The sequence below is a fragment of the Bufo gargarizans genome, unplaced genomic scaffold, assembly GCF_014858855.1.
Source record: "Bufo gargarizans isolate SCDJY-AF-19 unplaced genomic scaffold, ASM1485885v1 original_scaffold_818_pilon, whole genome shotgun sequence".
In the NCBI taxonomy this organism is placed as follows: domain Eukaryota; kingdom Metazoa; phylum Chordata; class Amphibia; order Anura; family Bufonidae; genus Bufo; species Bufo gargarizans.
Genome location: NW_025334708.1, coordinates 11,813 through 31,796, shown reverse-complemented (window position 1 = coordinate 31,796; position 19,984 = coordinate 11,813). Strand labels below are relative to the sequence as shown.

General features: G+C 39.4%; 1 protein-coding gene across 1 annotated transcript; it reads left to right on the top strand.

Annotated features, from left to right (window-relative positions):
• Window positions 1-3,060: 3,060 nt before the first annotated feature.
• Window positions 3,061-19,546, top strand: LOC122924115 (slit homolog 2 protein-like; the record flags this gene model as incomplete). The annotated part of the gene is made up of 4 exons (XM_044275042.1): window positions 3,061-3,842; window positions 6,231-6,302; window positions 7,245-7,316; window positions 19,475-19,546. Coding segments are annotated over exons 1-4 (422 nt in total), but the record flags the coding sequence as incomplete, so codon positions are not given.
• Window positions 19,547-19,984: the final 438 nt, after the last annotated feature.

Here is a 19,984-nt window from a genome sequence, read left to right as displayed (position 1 = left end):
AAGGGGGATCTGTGGACGACACTAAAGGGGGGATCTGTGGACGACACTAAAGGGGGATCTGTGGACGACACTAAAGGGGGATCTGTGGACGACACTAAAGGGGGATCTGTGGACGACACTAAAGGGGGGATCTGTGGACGACACTAAAGGGGGGATCTGTGGACGACACTAAAGGGGGATCTGTGGACGACACTAAAGGGGGGATCTGTGGACGACACTAAAGGGGGGATCTGTGGACGACACTAAAGGGGGGATCTGTGGACGACACTAAAGGGGGGATCTGTGGACGACACTAAAGGGGGGATCTGTGGACGACACTAAAGGGGGATCTGTGGACGACACTAAAGGGGGGATCTGTGGACGACACTAAAGGGGGATCTGTGGACGACACTAAAGGGGGGATCTGTGGACGACACTAAAGGGGGGATCTGTGGAGGACACTAAAGGGGGGATCTGTGGAGAACACTAAAGGGGGATCTGTGGACGACACTGAAGGGGGGGAATCTGTGGACGACACTTAAGGGGGGATCTGTGGACGACACTTGGGGGGGATGGGGTGGGAGGTCCTGAAGGGGTGTTTGGGTGGGAGCTCTGGAAGGGGTGGGAGGTCCAATAGGTATGTGGGGGTGGGAGATCCGGGAGGGGGGGCCCATAATTTTTTTTGCTATGGGGCCCAGTCATTTCTAGCTACGCCCCTGCAGCCAACCTTCCCTCCAAGCTTCCCAGACCACAATGATTAGTATAATCCGCTCAGAACACTTGGCTGGAGGCCATTTAAACTAATGACTCCGCCCAGTGCACCTGATGAGAGGCGGATCCAGGATGGCACCAAAACAACACTAAACTCGTGCTGCTATCCTTGCCGACCTCCGCACATCGTCAGAGTGGGGCATGACAACAAGTCATCTCCAGGGCAATGAAGAGAGCTGCACTGTGCATGCACCAGATACCAATGGCTTATAATGATGTCCCCAGTCTGAGAGACATCATTGAATAAAGGAACTCCGAGGGACTGGCCACCATGACTCTCCCAAGGTGTTTCTCCTCCCCCATGACTCGTCAGTATCAAAAATATTTTCCTGACTAAAACATCATTGTGAATCTGTCACCGTTCTGGATAACAAGTTGGTTGCAGTTTATGAGCCTAAGGCCTCATGCCCACGAATGTAAGTGTTTTAAGTCTGCAAACTGCAGATCCACAAAACATAAATGCTGGCCACATGCATGCTGCATCATGATCCGGAAAAGCATCAGTGTTCGCCCACCTCTGTGTCCTATACTTGGTTGCAACATGCTGAACATGGACCCATCGACGTCAATGGGTCCGCACCGTGATGTGGCGTGCACATGGCCGGTATCTGTGTTTTGCAGATCCGCGGACAGAGGACCGCTAAACACTTACGGTAATTTGCATGCGGCCTAACCTTGATGACAGGTTATTTTTTAAATCTATTTTTTGTCTTTCAGTGTAATTATAACATGCATTTGGTAACTTGAAAACTCTTGAATGATAGATAATTCCCTGTGAAGTATATTCCCTTAGTCATATACAAATTGCTCCTTGTGATGTTATCTGGACATAAACAGTGAAATTCCTTTTATCTGGCACTAGATAAGCCAGAAAGTATGATGACCTGGCTTTCAAAGTAAGAACTACAATATAATATAGAATTACACAAAAACTAAAGACTGAGAAGATCTTTGCATTTACAAGTTTTTTACACTTTTTTTTATAACCATCCAGTAATCCAGGATATTGGATAATTCTCCTCCTAGCAGGTCCAATTTATGCCAAATAAAGTGTTTTGGACAAAGTAATGAGAAATGACCGGTGGGTGAAAAATATATTGTGAGGGCTGTACAAGGGAGGACTGGGAACTTAAACTGGCCCTGGAAAAGAAAACTAAAAGTCGCCCCATATTGTTGGGGGGTCCAAATTGACAGAAGTTAGGGCAACACAAGTAGACTGGGTCAGCAATACCATAGCACAAAATACCGTCCCAGTAGAACCAAATACCACAGTGCAGCACAATATACTGCCCCAAAAGTTGTCCCTCTGTGGTGGCCATTAATATCTGCCATTTTCTGCCCTCCCCCTCCAGTCGCCATTGATTAAGGTATGGAGGAGGGGGTTTAGGAGGTGAGATGTGGGCCACAACTCATGTACCCAACGAGACGGGAACATGAGTACCCAATTCTCACTGCAATTACCACTGAGAGGTCTATATGTACCCGACCAGCAGCAGATAGGAGGGCTTGGGGAGCCCCCTGGGCATCGGCCCACTGAGAAATTGCCCTGTAAGGTCTATGGCCAATCCACCCCTGGGGCCGTATAAGGACATTAGAGTCGATCGAGTAATTTCTCTTTGGATAAAAAATCTATATGTTTACATATAAATAACACTAATATGATGATGATGATATTACTACTACAACTACTACTACTAATAATATATGAAAATAAAATAAAAACATTACATTTTGACGGAAAGTTCTTTTATAAATTGATAACTTAAATATATATATATACACAATAACAATTAAAATCAAACATAAAACTATACAAATACATTTGGAAACATGAAAAATTTAACTAAAAAAAATACATTTAAAAAAATCTATATCTTAAAGGAAAAGAGATAAATAACAGGCTCCTAAGTTCAAAGGGACACTTTTTATCAGCCCAAACACTAGTATAACATTGCACAGAGACATCTGATGATCAGCAGATTGGTTCATTGATCAGGATCTGTAGAAGGGTTCATCACAAGCAGACCTATCATTGTTGACTTTGGAGTGGCAGATGGATAATATGGTGAACAGCCAGGCATAATAAAATGACTTAGACTCTGCCTCCAAGTCTGCTCCCTATCAGAGCTACCCCCCCTCCACCAAGACCCTCCTGTGCTTTCAAGAAAGAAAGGATCTTCCCGTGGTGGTGACGGATTGCATTGCAGCCCTGTAGGAGGCATTCATCTGCAAAGAAATGTGGTTTTGTGTGTTTAAGTGGGACAAGGCTATTGGATTTGAAAGTGCCTGTTGTAAGGTACTGTGCCTTTAAGAGCAGTGTGTTTGTTTAGAACCTCCTCCTCTCTCTCAGGCTGCAATGTGCAGTTAGTTAGCAGACAGGCTCAGGGAGGCAGCATGCATAGAGTATGCTCTGTATATACAAGGCTGGAGTGACATGCTATGCAGTCAATGAAACTAACTTACTGTGCACAGATACCAGCCTGGCACAAACTGCATACGCCAAGCCTAAGGATATCAGAGTAACACAAGGGCACAACAGAGAGCCTGGCGGAGATGCAGAAATTCATTCACTGCCTGGAGGATTGCTCTGACTGCTGAAGGCACAATTCACATTCAACGCAGCGTCCACTGACGGGAATATAAAAGCTCAGGAAAGAGAGAAGTTGGTTTTTTTTCTGGCCCTGTGATATTTGCACAAGTCATGCATTTTGGATAAGCAAGTATTGTGCCACCTCTACCAGACTGCAAACTTGTGAATTAAGACAAGTTCCTCAAGAGAGCTTGGCATCCTGGTAGAAAAAAAAAACAAAAAAAACATTAACCATTTTTCTGTGAGATCTTCTAAGTTTTTGGCAATTGGTTTTTGGATTTTTTTTTTTTAACTAAATGTTCTCGGAATTTATGAAGAAGAAAATGTGTGGCTTTGGTTTCTGGAAGCTGTCCATCTCGGTGGGGTTAGTGTTGGTGATCCTGAGTGAAGTGGCACCTCAGCCATGTCCGGCTCAGTGCACTTGTTCTGGAACCACGGTGGACTGTCATGGGCTTGCTCTACGCAGCGTACCACGCAACATTCCCAGGAATACTGAACGACTGTGAGTATATATCTCCTCTTATTATTTATTATCAGTTATTGAGATAGCACCAACATAGGCTTCAACACAGTACCCAGAATATAATTGCTGGTACTTTTTGTCTTGGACACACTCAAGGAACAATTTTGTAGGGAGCCAATTAACTTATCTATCTGTTTTTGGATTTTGGAAGAAAAGCAGAGGCCCCCTGAGCACAATTACTCAAGCCCCGGGAGAACATACAAACACTATGCAGATATGTGTAATGTCTTTCATATGGATGTAACCAGGGAAGGCATCTGATTACCATAGTCTCAAAGATGCTGCCTAATACTAGAGAATGTAGACAGTCTTAATGTGATAATGAGTGCATATGAGACTTTATTAGGCAAATGCCATGCTCAATTTGACTAAAATTCAAAGTCCTTACTTCAGTGGGCCATGCTGCCCTTAGTAACGCTCTACAGCCCTAGCAGTATTCGACCTCTACCATCATCAACATTTATGCATGATGTGACATAACAAATGGCGCAATAGCCCTACTCTTCACGGCGGAACCACTTCTCTCCAGCCATGGGACGCAGGATCATTCATCCTGAAACAGTTTCCCAGTGTGCACAGATGTAAATCTTTCAAGCATTGGCTTTGCCTACAACACATTACTAGAGCACTTAAATCTCACAAGAGCAGAGTACATTACACAGCGTGGGTGACGTCAATCATGGAATGACAAAGTGTCCAGTTTATCAGCATCATTTGGCTCGGCTATGTAAATGGCACTTTTTGGCCATGATTAATATACAAATATCTAGCTAAGTAAAGGAAGACTTGTCGGGCAGATAACATGCCAGGGCAAAAAAGTTCCCCCTGATTGTATTATCAGAAGGTTGTCAGTTCCACTAAGAACAGCATCCTAAATTCTAAAATAGAAGCCTTACAGATATGTAAGAACCCAAGAATAGTTTTTGGAATCAGACACAGACCCTGCATTAAAAAAATAATAATAAATGTTTGTCCATGGTAAATCCTAAAAAACCAAGCAATGCTCTACCGACCAATAACATACAACCAGTAAAAGTCTGAATTGTCATATATTGAGGAAAAATATAAGGTTCGTCAATCCAGCAGACTCTACTGGAATCCAAGCCCCCCCTCGTAAGATGTTGACAAGTCAAAGTTTAGACAAATATTGCATTGAATGTCCTGACATGTAGATATAATCTCTGAATAATATTGTACTAAAAATATGTCATTGCCTGCTATTGTCTGGGGAAGTTTCCCTCTTCGAAACTTTTTTGTTTGTTTAAGGCTTCTGTGTAGTGCAGACTAATCAGCAGTCTTCTCATCTCATTCAGACATGTTTGATGACAGTCAGTGCCCATAAAAAAGGTTAATTTCCATAGCAATATAAAGATGATTGTAACCGCATAGCCATTAAGGTAGGGTGTGATGTTTTAAAGTGTAATAATTGGAGTGTCGAGAAGGAATTCAAAAACATTCAGAAGAAGATGGGCTAAAACTTTTTTTAAACTTTTCTTTTTAATAAAAAAAGATACATATATTTAGAAGGTTGTTATGACAGTGGGGTAAATGTGGAATTCTGTTTAGTTGCACTGGCCCACATGAGGGCAAGGTTAATTTGAGATGGTGAACTGAGATACTGGGTAAAGTGTCACTATGCAGACAGTATATAAGTGTTAAAATAACACTTATTATCTAATTTAAGCAGTGTGCTGGTGATTTTCTTTAAAATAGCCCAAGAGTTAAACTTTTTCCTGCATAGTTAAGAATCTTTTGAAGTTCAAAGACTTGATACTGGCTTTTTTTTTAAACCCAGCCATGTTTGTATTAGGAAATCAGGCCATTAAATCCTATAAGCAGCCTTCCTGCTGTTTTTTCCTTCTCTTTTTAATACAATTTTTTTTATTGCTTTATGATGATGATGATGATGATGACTGTGACTTTTTTGGATTTGTTATGTTGTACTTTTTATTCTTACTTGTGGTAGCATTTTCTTTCAAATCGTAAATCCATACAATCACATTTTAATGTTGTAAAAAAGCCATAAAAAAACTCTGCGATTAAAAAAAGTTCTTTGATGGTTGCCTGTACTATTGACATTTGTTTAATGTCTAACTAAACTTATTTTATGATCTTTTTTTTTTCAAAGTCGCTCAATAAGACACTTTAGGAGCCTTCTTTGAGATAAGGCTTATAAATGTGTTGTTTTATCAGGTGAAGTTTGGAACGTAGTTATCTTTGAAGATAATATTGATCTGTTGTCAGAAAAGATGGTTTTCAACTTTTCAAAAAAAATTAAAAATAAAAAAAATACAAAACCATAGTATATATGCTAAATAAGACTATGATGTCACTACTTATATTTCACAACACTTTTTTTTTTCATAGAGATCTAAATGGAAATAATATCACAAGAATAACGAAGACAGATTTTGCGGGTTTGAGACATCTACGCGTCTTGTAAGTATTTTATAATCTCGTGTGTATCTTTTGGATAGTGTGTGGTGTCTAAACTGTTTTCAGATCAAATATTATGTTGTACATAATAAAGTGCAAAAATAAAGTGCAAAAATTCACATTTAATGGAAAAAAGTCATATTGCCTTAATTATGAGAAAACATGAGTAATAGTTTTTGAAGTTTCTGGATATTGGGCAATAATGTGTGGAAATCACAATGTTTTTTCAATTCTAGAGGCATCTTGAAGGATTTAGAAAGTTGGTTATGCATATTATTAACATAACAACTGGCATCTGCAAGTGATTAGTTATAATTGTCAGTGTTCAAACACTTTTTGCAGAATTAAAGGGTATTCTGCACAGTGTTATCTCTACGGACTATTGTTTTAAAGAAAAAGTTAGTGTTGACAAGTTAGAAATCCCCCAAAATTCCTACTTTCTTAGAGGCATAAGATTTACACACTTTTTGGAAAGATTAATTATAAATTCTGGGAACACTTTTTAGAAGTTTTTGATGTTCCACCAACAAGTGAGTTATACATTTTTGAAAACTTTTCTCAATTATGAATTAATTAGAAAAAGGAACGTAGTAGCTTTATTTGACAAAGTATGAGTTAAAGGCAAAGTAACAACTTTTTTAAATATTTTTAACTTTTGTTTTATTTGGCTTTTACTAATGTTCCATGTTCTTTTCTCAAGTTGAATTTCCTAAAATATTCCTAATTGCTGAAATTGAATACAAAATTATTATTTGTTTTATTATTTTTTCCAGAATTTCTTTAAGTAACTTTAGATTTCTTTTCATTTTGGAGTTAGAATGTGGGAATTGATAAAAATGTGAAATGAAGCTGTGCAGGCCATTGTCAATGACTAAAGACTGATGTGATGTTAATGCTTTGCTGATTAGTGGCGTATTAACCACATCTTCACTTTCCTTTTTACAGGCAGCTTATGGAGAACAAGATTAGTACTATTGAAAGGGGAGCATTTCAAGATCTAAAAGAGCTGGATAGACTGTAAGTATTTTCTGTCTGAAGGCGTAACAATTTTTTTCTGTGCTTAAAGAGCTTTTACCTAAATGTAGAAAATGTAGAAATGAAAGAATCCAACTGGGAATTCCTAATTTGTATGTAAAATATTCTACCTTCCTAAATGCTGAATCAGGGAGGTTAAATTTAGAAGTTGGAAGTCCCCAGTATGTAAGAGTGTAAAAAAAGACTAGACTACAGCCAGGCAAGACATTTAATTACTTTCTTCATTCAGCTTTTCCTATAGGAAGGTAATTTTATTTTGAATGATTTTGTTTTCCTTTAAAAGTTCCAAGCTACTCATTTAGTATGACATAACTGTTTTAAAGTAGGAAATTAGGGGCAGAATATTGAAGATTATATGTCAGTACTTCTACCATATAATTAGGAGCGATCAGTAGGCGTTATGTAGACCTAAATAGCTAGCATGGTTGAAGGCAGTCTTACAGGAAATTGTCCTTCTTAATTAATAGATACTAGGCAGAAAAACTGGATAAGCCAGTTTTTTTTACCTTCTCTTATCTGATTTATACCAGTGATTATGGCCTAATGTGAATAATAATGAGTAATAAAAATCGTACCTAGCTCATGTAAAAGGGATAGGATTGACATATATATTTAGTTGTCGGGTTTCTGATACTTTTGATGGCAAAAATTGTGCTGTCGAATACCTAAAACTTATAACTGTTTTCTTTAAGTGGGAAAATTAAATTAAGGCCTTATGCACATGACCGTGTCCATATTGCGGTACGCAAACCACGGATCCACATAAATGGATATTTTCCATGTGCAATCCGCATATTTCTCCCACCCACCACTAGAAATTACTATTCTTGTCCGCAATAAGGACAAGAATAGGACATGTTCTATAATTTGCGGAATAGACATATGTATGTGGACAATAAACAGATAACATCCATGTGCTGTAGTTTTTTTTTTTGAGAACCCATAGAAATGAATAGACCCATATGCAATCCGCTAAAAAAGCTGATCTAACTTGGATCGAAAAAAATGTTGTGTGCATGAACGCTAACTGTCTGAAAAAATACAGTAAGTCTCATGCATCTTGCCCTTCAAAAATGGATGCCGAGAGGATCTCACAGCTCTTATACACGTTAGATAGTTCTCAGTTTCTACCAAAAATGATCTAATCTGATCAAGTGCCCATGCACAGTTCATTTATGTTGGTAGGGTCCTACAAAAATGTAAAGTTTATATAGACCTCTCAATTTTTCCCTGACACTGGCAGATATTGTGAGAGATGAGATTCTGGCATGTTGGATTTCACAGGTACATTGAAAGGTCTTACCGGATCTTGACAACAATGGATGGGTCTGCTGTCATGGTTCTAGACTTGAGGGTGGGGTAAAGAACTTACCATGTCATACCATACCAAGGCTATGTAGCTCTATAAATCCTAAAATGGAGTAGACACCTCAAAAAAGGATGCCCCTGTCAGGAACTTTCCCTATCACTAGGAGGCTCTAAAAGTATTCCTACATTTGAATTCTCCTGAAAAGACGCACATCTTAAACTAATTTAACAGGGAGGCCAACCTTGTCTTTCTAGTGGTGCCTCATAGATGAGTTTTCTTTGTTTTTCCCAATGTTTGGTTTGGTGACATCATTACTAGAATGTTTAATGTAGACATTCCTGCCATGTCCCAGATAAGAGCTATAAATGACAGTAAGGTGTGATTGGGGAAAAGTGTTTGTAGGAAAGGCTTCCCGAGATCAGCCATCTAGAGCGTGTTTTTATTTTTGTTATGTAGGAATAGTTTTACTTCATTTGGCTTACGTTATTACAGCTGACTAGTAGAAGGCCAAAGTTGAAAAAAAGTAAAAAATATTAATAAAAATATAAAAAATAATCTGATACATGCTCTTTGCCCAAACATCTTGATATACAGTAACTAGCATTTGTATTTGTACATTTAGGGCTCATGGACATGACTAGCAAAATTCCTATAAAAAAGTAGTAGAGGATTAATAGACTTCTATGACACTACACTGTATCTCATTAGGCCTCCAATTTTATTTAGATAGTTGGATAGCATATGTTCCTTTGGATGCCACATTATGGAGATATTCTACCCTAGAAGTACCAGGGAAGTAAAACACTGCAATACAACTCTATTTGGCGACACCATATAGTCACCCAAAGAACACCTAAGGAATTTGGATTTGGAAGTACTTTTTGAGGAACAGAAAAGTAAATGAATGTTAGGATACCAGGCTATACTTACTATACTCTGGCCTAACTATACTATAGGGACTTTATGATTTTACCATTTTAGTCAGTGGCATTGCTTTGTGGGTGCTCTTTTGCACTACAATTCAGTTTTATTAAAATAATGCATATATATAAAAAAAAAGAAGGGGGTTGATAATAACTAGAGATGAGCAAATCGAATCCCACAAAGTGGAATTCGATCAGAATTTCAGGATAAATTCTATTTGCCTTGAAGCCAGATGTCCTCGTGTTTCGTGTCAGCGAATCGATTTAATCTGAAATAGTGTAAAAAACGAAAAAAAATCATACTTACCTCCTCCATTTGCTCACGACGGGCCCTAGCCTCCATCTTGATTGAAGATCCCGGCCGAAATCCCGTGCGTGATGACGTAATCTCGCACCGGGTGAGATTACGCTCCAGATCTTCAAGCAAGATGGCGTCGGCCTGCCCATGGCAAGCAAATGGAGGTTTGATTTAATTTTTTAAAATGTTAATTTCACGCAGTTTTTACATTCAGATGCTGTGATCATGTATGAACGCGGCATCTCAGGGGTACAATGACAGGGGGCGGCGCTATCGCTGCTCCCTGTCATTGCATTTGCTACTTACAAACAAATGTGCTTTGTGGTTGTTATTTGTCACGAAATGAATTTTTGGGTAAAATTCTGCGAATCAGCCAAATCAAACTTTTCATAAATTCGCTTATCTCTAATAATAACCCAGAAAATGGTTAGGTGTAAGAAAAAATGAAAGCATGAAATTCTTTTGTTGAATAAAAGTTTAATTTAAAATTCTTTTAGCCGATAACTATATATGTGACTGATTGGATAGGTTGCTAATGGTAACACATACATACACAATGCACTAGTATTGAAAATATTTTTTGTACATTTTTGTTTTATTGTGTGTTCACACAACAGTCTGTGTGGTAAATTCCTTAAACTTTTAGCTTTCAAAATACACTGTCCCACATAGGGGCGGTTTATGCTTCAGGGGAAGGTTGTCATGTTAGTGTTGAATAGTCCGTGAGTGACTTTCACACTCCGGTCAGAGCAAACAACAGCCCATATCTATTTAGCTTGTGCTGTAGGTATAGATGTGTCTTTGCTGTTTTATCTACTATTAGATAATCTATTCACGTTGAGTTGCAGTGATCAAGTTGATCTACATGAAAAAAGTAATTGATTTATAAACTTGCCCTCAACATAACTAAAACTGTATGTCAAGCTGTAGGTCTGAAGTTTACACATGCCTGATAACAGTATTTTTTACTTCTCTGGTCTGAATTTTGGACTATAGCTGTTCCTTCAAAAGGTGCCCAATACACCTTCAAGAGATGTCAGTAGAACTATCTTTTCCGACTCCATTCCAACTCCCATAGACCCACGGTTCTGCTGAACATGTATGTATTTTTAATGGGAAGGGAGGAGAAAGCCGCTGTCATACCCCTCTGCTGGAAGCTTATCTCTCAGGATAGCTTTAGGAGCAGGATAAAAATTCAATTCACCCAATCGTTCTCCCCTCGATATCCTCTGTCAGGAGAGAGTTGGGAGCTTCCTGTATAAATTAGAATATTGTCCAGTCCCCCAGAAAATGGTGGATTTGGCCAATAACACATTAATGCGTATGGGCACTTTAAAGAGATTATCCAGTTTGTTTTTGTTTTGTTTTTATTTTCACGCTAGCCAGCTGTACCTGTGATAGAATCCACACTTACCTGATCCCAACCGCTCTATTCTGGCTTTCTAGCTCCCTTCACTGTTCTTCTGGTCCCTTTCTGTCAATATCTGCATGGACAGGATCATGTGTCCCACTGAAGCCACTGACTGGCACGTCATTGCTAGGTCACGGGCCACTAGGAGACATACAGCTATGTAGCCGAAACACAGTGATGACTGTGATGCAAATTAAATTTAAAAAAAAGCTGAACAACCTGGCAGGTGGCAGTATTGGCAGGTTATGCCAGAGCAATGGGATAACCCATTATTCAATTTGCTGAGTCACCGGCTGATAATGATAAGTGATTTTCAAAAAGACAAGAAATGGCATATGGTCCTATCATTGCTATATATTAAGAATCAGCTAAAGTGAACTGGGCTAGTTAAAGAGAGAAGAATGAGTTGACGTTATGCAGAAAACCTAATGGATCAATCAGTTAGGAGATCCAAAATATTATAGCTGCCATCGCTCTTGGTTGTATTGACTGGCCATAATTTCATAATTAAATTCATGATGAGGGTCAATGAATGGGACATGTCCCAATAATGTCCACAGGGACGTTAAGTAGAAAGTTCTGTCCCAAAAATTCTAATAATTTTGTTCGGGGGGGGAGGTTATTTTTTTTCCAGGAGGGGTGGCACTCTTGTCCATCGGGTCTCTGTCTGGTATCATTGTGGATGGCGGAATGGGGAGTTGCAGTACTAGATGTTGATACAAAGGAAGGATATAAACCAAGTGTGTAAAACTGTGCCATATTTTAGAAATTTTGCTTAAAGGGGTTCTGCACTTTGTTTTTACTGATGATCTATCCTCTGGATAGATCATCAGCATCTGATCGGCGGGGGTCCGATACCCGGGACCCCCGCCGATCAGCTGTTTGAGAAGGCTAAGCTCTGTTAACTTGAATGGAGCTTAGCCCCGCCCACGCTAGTTGATACTAGTCATGACATCACTCGGCCGGCGGTAAACAGTGAGAAGGCCACGGTGCTACTGGAGTGCCACTGCCTTCTCAAACAGCTGAAAGACGGGGGTCCCGGGTGTCGGACCCCCGCCGATCAGATGCTGATGATCTATCCAGAGGATAGATCATCAGTTAAAACAAAGTGCAGAACCCCTTTAATACAATGGTGTTCAGTATGAATAGGTGGATTTGTAAATGTGTGGATTCTATAGAAATTTTTAGCTTTGTTCAGGTTGAAGAATTTTATCCTGCCGGGAGTTTTGTCTGTGCCTAAAATTTTAAACTAGCTGTAGAAATAATTAGTTGTGGTGTCTATCATCATATGATTTTGATGATTCTCAATTTTTAGCTGTAAAAGATAAAAACTGATGAGTTTTTTTTTTTTTTATATAGTGTTATGACTTGTGTGTAAGGCTTCTATCACTTTAATGCAAGATTTTGGTATTAAATGCATATACAGGTTGTTCTACATCACTTCCACTATAACCATTGAGCTGTCCCTGAAATGTCTCCTTATAATCTGTTACCCAGAGTAGTGTATTTTTTCATATTTTACAGTCCATAAGGCAGGCGTGTTGTCAGGAAATTAGAATTTCAGAGAGTACACCATCTTTGTTGATATGCGGCATATCTCCTGCTGTTCGTTATTGTACTGTGCAGCGTTAAGCTTCCAGCACTTTCTCATATGTTTCACACATAGGCAGGTTAGTCAAATAGAGTGGCCTGGACAATGTCTGCTAGCAGTTCTTACCCTTATGTTCTCCTCACAAATGTCCTTATTACTGCATTGACCTGAGAGTCTCTTCCATCTGCTTTCTTCTGGAGGAACCTGTTGCTTTTCAGCTGTTTGTGGAAAATAGTGTTTTATGTCTCTTGTTAATTATACGTATTTTATTCTCTTCTTTTCATAATGGACATGCAATTTGCTTTCCTTTTACCTGAATGATCATAGGTTGACCATACAAAACGGGGATGTTTTTCTTGGCTGCTTATCGTGATCTATCTATAGAAATGGCTACTCACATGTGGCTGGAAACATATAATTCACACGTATAAAAGTAAAGCCGGATAGTGGCTGCATAACTGTTGGATGAAAACTAGTTAACTAATCTTCTTCATGTTAACATGTTCATTTCAATGGGGAGAAGAAGACAAACCACTAGCAGACCCTTCTGGCAGCAGAGTTTCTACCAGCTAAACAACAGAATGATGAAACTCAATATGGTCGACCCTCGTTTCTCCCAACATCTGCTTTTGCAGAATAGTTAGAAGGAAACCATTTGATTGTTGGTGGATTTCACTGATTGCATTAGGATTTGCCAACATTAATGTTTATAAAAAGCTTAAATGCTCTAGCAGGTTCTCATAGCTGAAGATATGTGAGATAAAGTAGTGTCAAGGGGCAAATCAAAAACCTAAGAACACCATGGGCAGCAGCTCTTGGTCCTGTAGAAGAAGCTTAGAAAACAGATTACATCAAAATACAAAATAAAATGAAAAACACAATATAAATAGTTACAGGTATCAATGTAGAATAATGATCTGTTGATCTGTCTCATGGTCAGTACAGAGTCAGGAATCAGTTTTTTCCACTTTATGGTCTAGGTAATTCAAAGTTAGATTTCTGTCTGGATCAGGTGGGGTTTGCACGTGTAAAAGGTTGATGCTGGTGGACCAAAGCTGGCCATCCATATTAGACAGAAGTTGGTTGATGGTTGAACAGCAGTTAAACAAACAATCATTTTACAGACACGGCCATACACATTTTAGTCCATATTGGACATTATAGTTGTTTAAACTGGCCATACATATTCGATGAAACTGGGAGATGAATGTTCATTTTTTGAATGCAAGATCATTTGGCTAACTATAGGACAAAAATTTCAAACACAGCCAACTTCTTTTCAGATGATGATATTCTGTGGTCAGTAGGCTAAAACAACCGTTTGTTGTGAAATTTCACCCAACGATCATCAGGCCATCTCTTTTGATCAATTTTAGATCGCTGTGTATGGCCACCAACATGTCTGATTTCAACCAGCTATGTAACTATACTATTATATCAAAGACAGTATTGCCCAGCATCTTATTTTGATCTTTACTATGTTATGATTCCTGTTTAGTTTGTGTCAGCTGGAAATTATGTGGTTTTTAGTCTTTTTATCTACCATTGACATAGTAGGGGCCAACAGTATTTAAAGGTGACGTGGTTTCTGAATGAAATGTGGTTCCCAAGCTACTGGTTGAATTGGATACCACTGTCTGGTTTAGATACTACAGTCAGAAAGATGATCATGGTTTCCCTTTCGCTTAGGGGCAAAAGGCCTTCTTACAACTATTTTTATCCAACTTCTTAGGAGGAAGAATTGCATTTTACATCACAGGACCCATTTTTCAAGTTAGATTATAGCTATTATAACTGTGCTAAGCCTGTAATATCATGGATTGTTGTTCTCTTTGTGCTGAAGTTCACTTAGATTTCTGTAGGAAGTCACTGTCTGAGAATTGTGAGAAGAAAGACTGAAGATTTTGGTTTCTTGAATGGATACCAAGTTCTATATGAACGCTTCTTTTATGGCAGTCCCCAGTTGTTGGCCCAGGGTAAATATTTCATATTTGTGAGGAAAAGTCGAAAGAATCCTTTTTATTTACAACTGCCAAGTCCATCTGATGGAGGTACATTGTTATCTGACAACCAATTCATCTCCTTGGGACCCTGGAATTCAGAACCATTTCTAAGGCAACCTAGAGATACATTACAAATATAGTTCTTTCAATGCATTCTCTAAACAGGGGTTGCGAAGAAAAGACCTTGCTTATATTCCCAAGTGAAAAGACAAGCTGCTCTTAACTTTTTTATATGATTGAATCGGTTGAACAAAGGGCCACGATAGGACCAATTTTTCTGCACAAAGAGTTTTGGAAATCTAATAAGAGAAATCTGTTGGAAGAACATATCAAACATTAGATCTCATTTGTGAATATTATCAAATGGACTACAAGCCTTTGTGAGTTGAAGAACGAGAAAGAGGTCATGGAACAAATACCAAAAATGATTATTTACACCACACAGCACAAAGCCAGAAATTCTGCTTTAGGTTTTCTTACAGTCAATTGTCCATGGATATAATACATTGTTGTATGTGTTCTTGAGAAGATCCTCATAGTTGTGACAGTTTTGATAAAAATTTTTTATCAGCATTTGATAATTTCTATAAAGCCAAGATCCTAAATAAAACAATGGTTTCAAGCATTAGGTTCTACTGCTTTGCAGTGAGTTTGTATCCATGGCTGATAGACAAATACAAGTTGCTGAATGACAAATCAGCAGGTGTTTAACATTTTATGAAGCATCTCTGAAAGTTTTCTATTCATTCAAGAGGACTCATCGGCAGATCTGTCTATCTATCCATCTATCCATCTATCTATCTATCTATCTATTTATCTATTATATATCTATTTATCTCTATCTATTATCTATCTTTCTGTCTATATATTCTATCTATCTCATATCTGTCTCATATCTTATCTATTATCTCTATCTATTATCTATCTTTCTGTCTATATATTCTATCTATCTCATATCTATGTCTCATATCTATCTATCTATCGTATCTAATCTATCTATCTATTCTATCTAATCTATCTCATATCTATGTCTCATATCTATCTATCTATCTATTCTATCTAATCTATCACATATCTATGTCTCATATCTATCTATTATTCAGAACTATCTATCATTTAATATCTATGTATCTTGGTGATACAATGCAATGCTGGCATGCCTGCTCAGTAAATTAATTTGCTTGAACCATTAGCATCAATCAGAGAAGCTCTTTAAAGTTTGCAGCGTATAGCACATTATACCATGGAGACTAGTAGAACTCCTTCTGTGGACATTAATTTGAAATGATGGTGAGAAACTCTTTCCAGACCTTTTCACAAATTCCCGGCCAGAAAGGCTGTTTATTTTTCCCATGTCTATTTTTGTTCGGATCCCTCCTCGACAGCATTTGCTGGGTTCTCCTTACGTTTTCAGTACTGGATTGGGCTGAAGTCGTATATCCAGGCAATGTGGTCTTTGCCTCCTCTTGTTGCCCTGTTCTTTAATTTTATTCATTGTTTAGCTGGGGGGCAAAAATTCCTAGCAGACATTCCTGGCATTTCACAGCATGCATTGTTCTGCTGCGATAGGCCTCTAATAACTCATATATCTGGAATGGAGCAGGGGAAACTGAAATGATCTGCTATTAAAACTTAATTTGGACTCTGGTTGGTTCCCATAAAATGTCACCTTTTTACCTTATGGATGTACATGTGCACATAATTTATTCACTAACTGAACATATTAAGTAGGCTACTTCCAGCGAGTGTGTGTAATGAAGTGTGGATTTATCTGTATACTTATTTCTATAAGGCATATATTTTGCACACAGATGGCACTACTTTGCTCCATGTGGTGCCCAATTCTAAAATTCTGGATCATGCCATGACTTTAATTTCATGGAAATCATCCAGAGATCCAGCAGAATAGACTCCGTGTGAAATCAGACAAGTCCAGAGTTACAATAGGGTCTTACAGAAGTCTATGAAGTTAAGATTTCCAGCAGAAAACACTCTCTGTTTTACAGAAGATGCTTGTGATCTCACCTTCAGGCCCACAGCTTCCTCGCCTATGGGAGGTTGAGTGAGCAGGTGAGTGGGTGGATAGATCAGTGAGTAAGTGCCTGATTGGGGAGGGACATGCTTACTTGCCAGACGACCCAGAGCAAGAGCAGAGCACATTATTATTACAGAAGCCAAGTGTACGGTGCTATTATCTCAGCACTATATGGCACTATTATTGCCACCATTTAAAGAGGACCTGTCACCGCTCCTGACATGCCTGTTTTAATAGCTTCATGCATTCCCCATGTGATAATAATTCTGGAGCATCTATTCTCATGGCTCTATGTTGTGCCATTCCTTTATTATTTCTACTAGAAGGTATGGATGAATTGCTAGCAGTCTGTAGTAAGGGTACAGAGGGGTGGTAACCAGTAGGAGGGTGTACCTGCACAGTCTGACAATAGCAGCACTGATTGGATAGAGTAAGTCTGTGCAGTCACCCCCCCCCCCCAACTGGTTACCTCCCCTCTGTACCCTTACTGCAGACTGCTAGCAATTCATTCATACCTTCTAGTAGAAATAATATATGAATGGCACAACATAGAGCCCTAGGAATAGGGGAATGCGTGAAGCTATTAAAACAGGCATGTCAGGAGTGGTGAAAGGTCCTCTTTTAAGACACTGTTGCTTAACAGTGTCTTAAAAGAGTAAGTTTGTTTTTTACTTAATGGGGCTGTTATTTGGGCACTGTATGCTGTCATCACATGGGCAATGGATTATGCTGCTATTAGGAGAATTTAGCATGAGGATAAAGTCAGTTTTGCTGGAATCAACATTGGCGTACTTTGCACCAAATTTATCACACATCACCCATTCTTTGTATGCTGAAGTGAGTTTGTGATTTTTTTGAGACTTGAGAAGATAAATGTCTTATGACACTCATTAACATAACTAGGCCGCCAAGCCCACTTTCCCAACCACTTTAAAAAACCGAAGTAAGTGTTGTAAACATGCAAAAAGTTCCATAATTTTGGCACTAATAAGCCCCAAAAGTGTCATTGCTCTGAAAGCTGAAGGCATTGGATGTGACGACGTAGGCACTATATGGTTCTATTATCTGGACACTGTATGCTATCTACTTACTGTATCTTCATATGGAAATAAAATCTGCAGTGGCAGTGTGTATACCAACCATCTTTGTTGCTTCAGGCACATCCTAAGACATTATGCACATGACTGTATGTTAGGTCTGCAGCCGATCTGCATTTTTTGTGGATCGGATGAGGACCCACTCATTTCAATGGGGCCGCAAAAGATGTGGACAGCGCACCATGTGCTGTCCGCATCCCTGTGTCTGTTCCATGTCCTATACTTATACATTTTGAGGACAAAGATAGGACATTTCTGCAGAAGTTAAAAAAGAAATAGTGGCATGCACTCAGCCAGTATCCATGTTTTGCAGATTGGCGATTTGCAGACTGCGCACCATAAGGGTCAATTCACACATCCGTATGAATGGGTCCGGATCCATTCCGCAATTATGCGGAACGGGTGCGGACCCATTCACTTCTGTTCCGCGGCCCCGAACTTCCGGTCCTCTGCTCCGCAATTTTTTTTTAACATGTCCTATTCTTATCCGCAATACAGGACAAGAATAGGCATTTTCTATTATAGTGCTGGCCATATGCACACGGTCAGACGTATGATTGGACCCTAAAAGGTTGTGTGCATGAGCCCAAATCCAGTACAGGCCCTAATTAGGGCGGCAAGCCTGGGTGGAGGCCTGGCATGACGGGGGCTTAGAGGGAGTGGAGCCTGGGATGCAAGGGGTTAAGGAGGAGGAATAGTGATGGGAAGGGTGCTAGGGGTGTGGTTTAGGGCTTAAAAAGGGCAGCTAGAGCTGGAAAAGGGGCCATTATGTAGGAAAAGCAGTGTGGCACCCGCCCCCACCTACCCTCCCCTTTTTTTGGAGCTGAGGTTTTTTCTTGGGTTAATGCGGATGTCCTGGGGCATTAAAAAAAAGCTTGTGTGGTAGGGCTGGGGTGCTTGTGAGTGGATTGAAGTTTGGTTAGGTAGAGGTTGGTTGGTGGGCCTTGTCATAGCAGCCTGGGTGGTGGTGGGTCCTTGGAGTTGGTGGTTATGGTGGCTCTGGCATGGAAGGGAGGGAGCCAAGGGGGCTCTGGACTCCCCAGGTATTGGTTTTGGGGTGTGATATGGCGGTAGCAGCCCTTGTTTGTTGCCATTGGTTCCCGGTTTCTGCCTCTGAGCTGGCGTTTATCGGCTAGAGGTAAGTAACTGAGGGTGGGGCAGTTATACGTAATTTCTCGGGGCTCCAAGGACCCTACCCGTGCTGAGAGTTCTCTAGGTTCATGGTAAGGTTCTTGGGGTGGGGGCCTTCAGGTGGGAAGGCCTTAGGGTTAGTTATATTCATGGTATTTATTGTATTTATGCTATTAATAAAAGGCTGCTGTGTCCAATAAATCCACTTGCTGAGTCTGTCATTATTGTGTTGGGAAGAGGAAGGTTAAGCGGTGAGCGACTCGACAATACGCCTGTCATGTCATTCTGTTGTAACATTTATTTTCTACTTTATATTGAATTTTCATTCTTACTCTCTTTCAGACGCTTAAATCGAAATAGTCTTCAGGTATTTCCAGAATTGCTTTTTCTGGGAACTCCAAAACTCTACAGACTGTAAGTACACCTGCTCCTTTATTGTTTGCTTTGTTCAGGAGGAAAAAACCTTTTGTGTATCATCTGTTTCATTTCTTGTCACTTTGGTCATAGCTGATTTTTTTTTAATCATTTGTTGTTTTTGCCAAAGCAATATTGTTATGTAGGAATCTTCTATCATTCAGTGCAATTTATCATCTTTGCCCAAATGCTTCAGGTTAAGTCAAAAGTCAGGAATCACCACTTTTGTCTGTGTGTTATACGGATGGCTGACGGCAGGGGCGTTGCTAGGGTCTGAAAACATCTGGGGCACAAGCCCACTGTACCACGCCTATCTACATTGGCCCCGAATGTTTTGACCTAACAATGCCCCTGGCTTACCTAGTAAAAATTACCTAGTAAAAATTTAGATATAATTGAACTTTTTGAGCATTACCTGTACAATATTAACAATTTCCT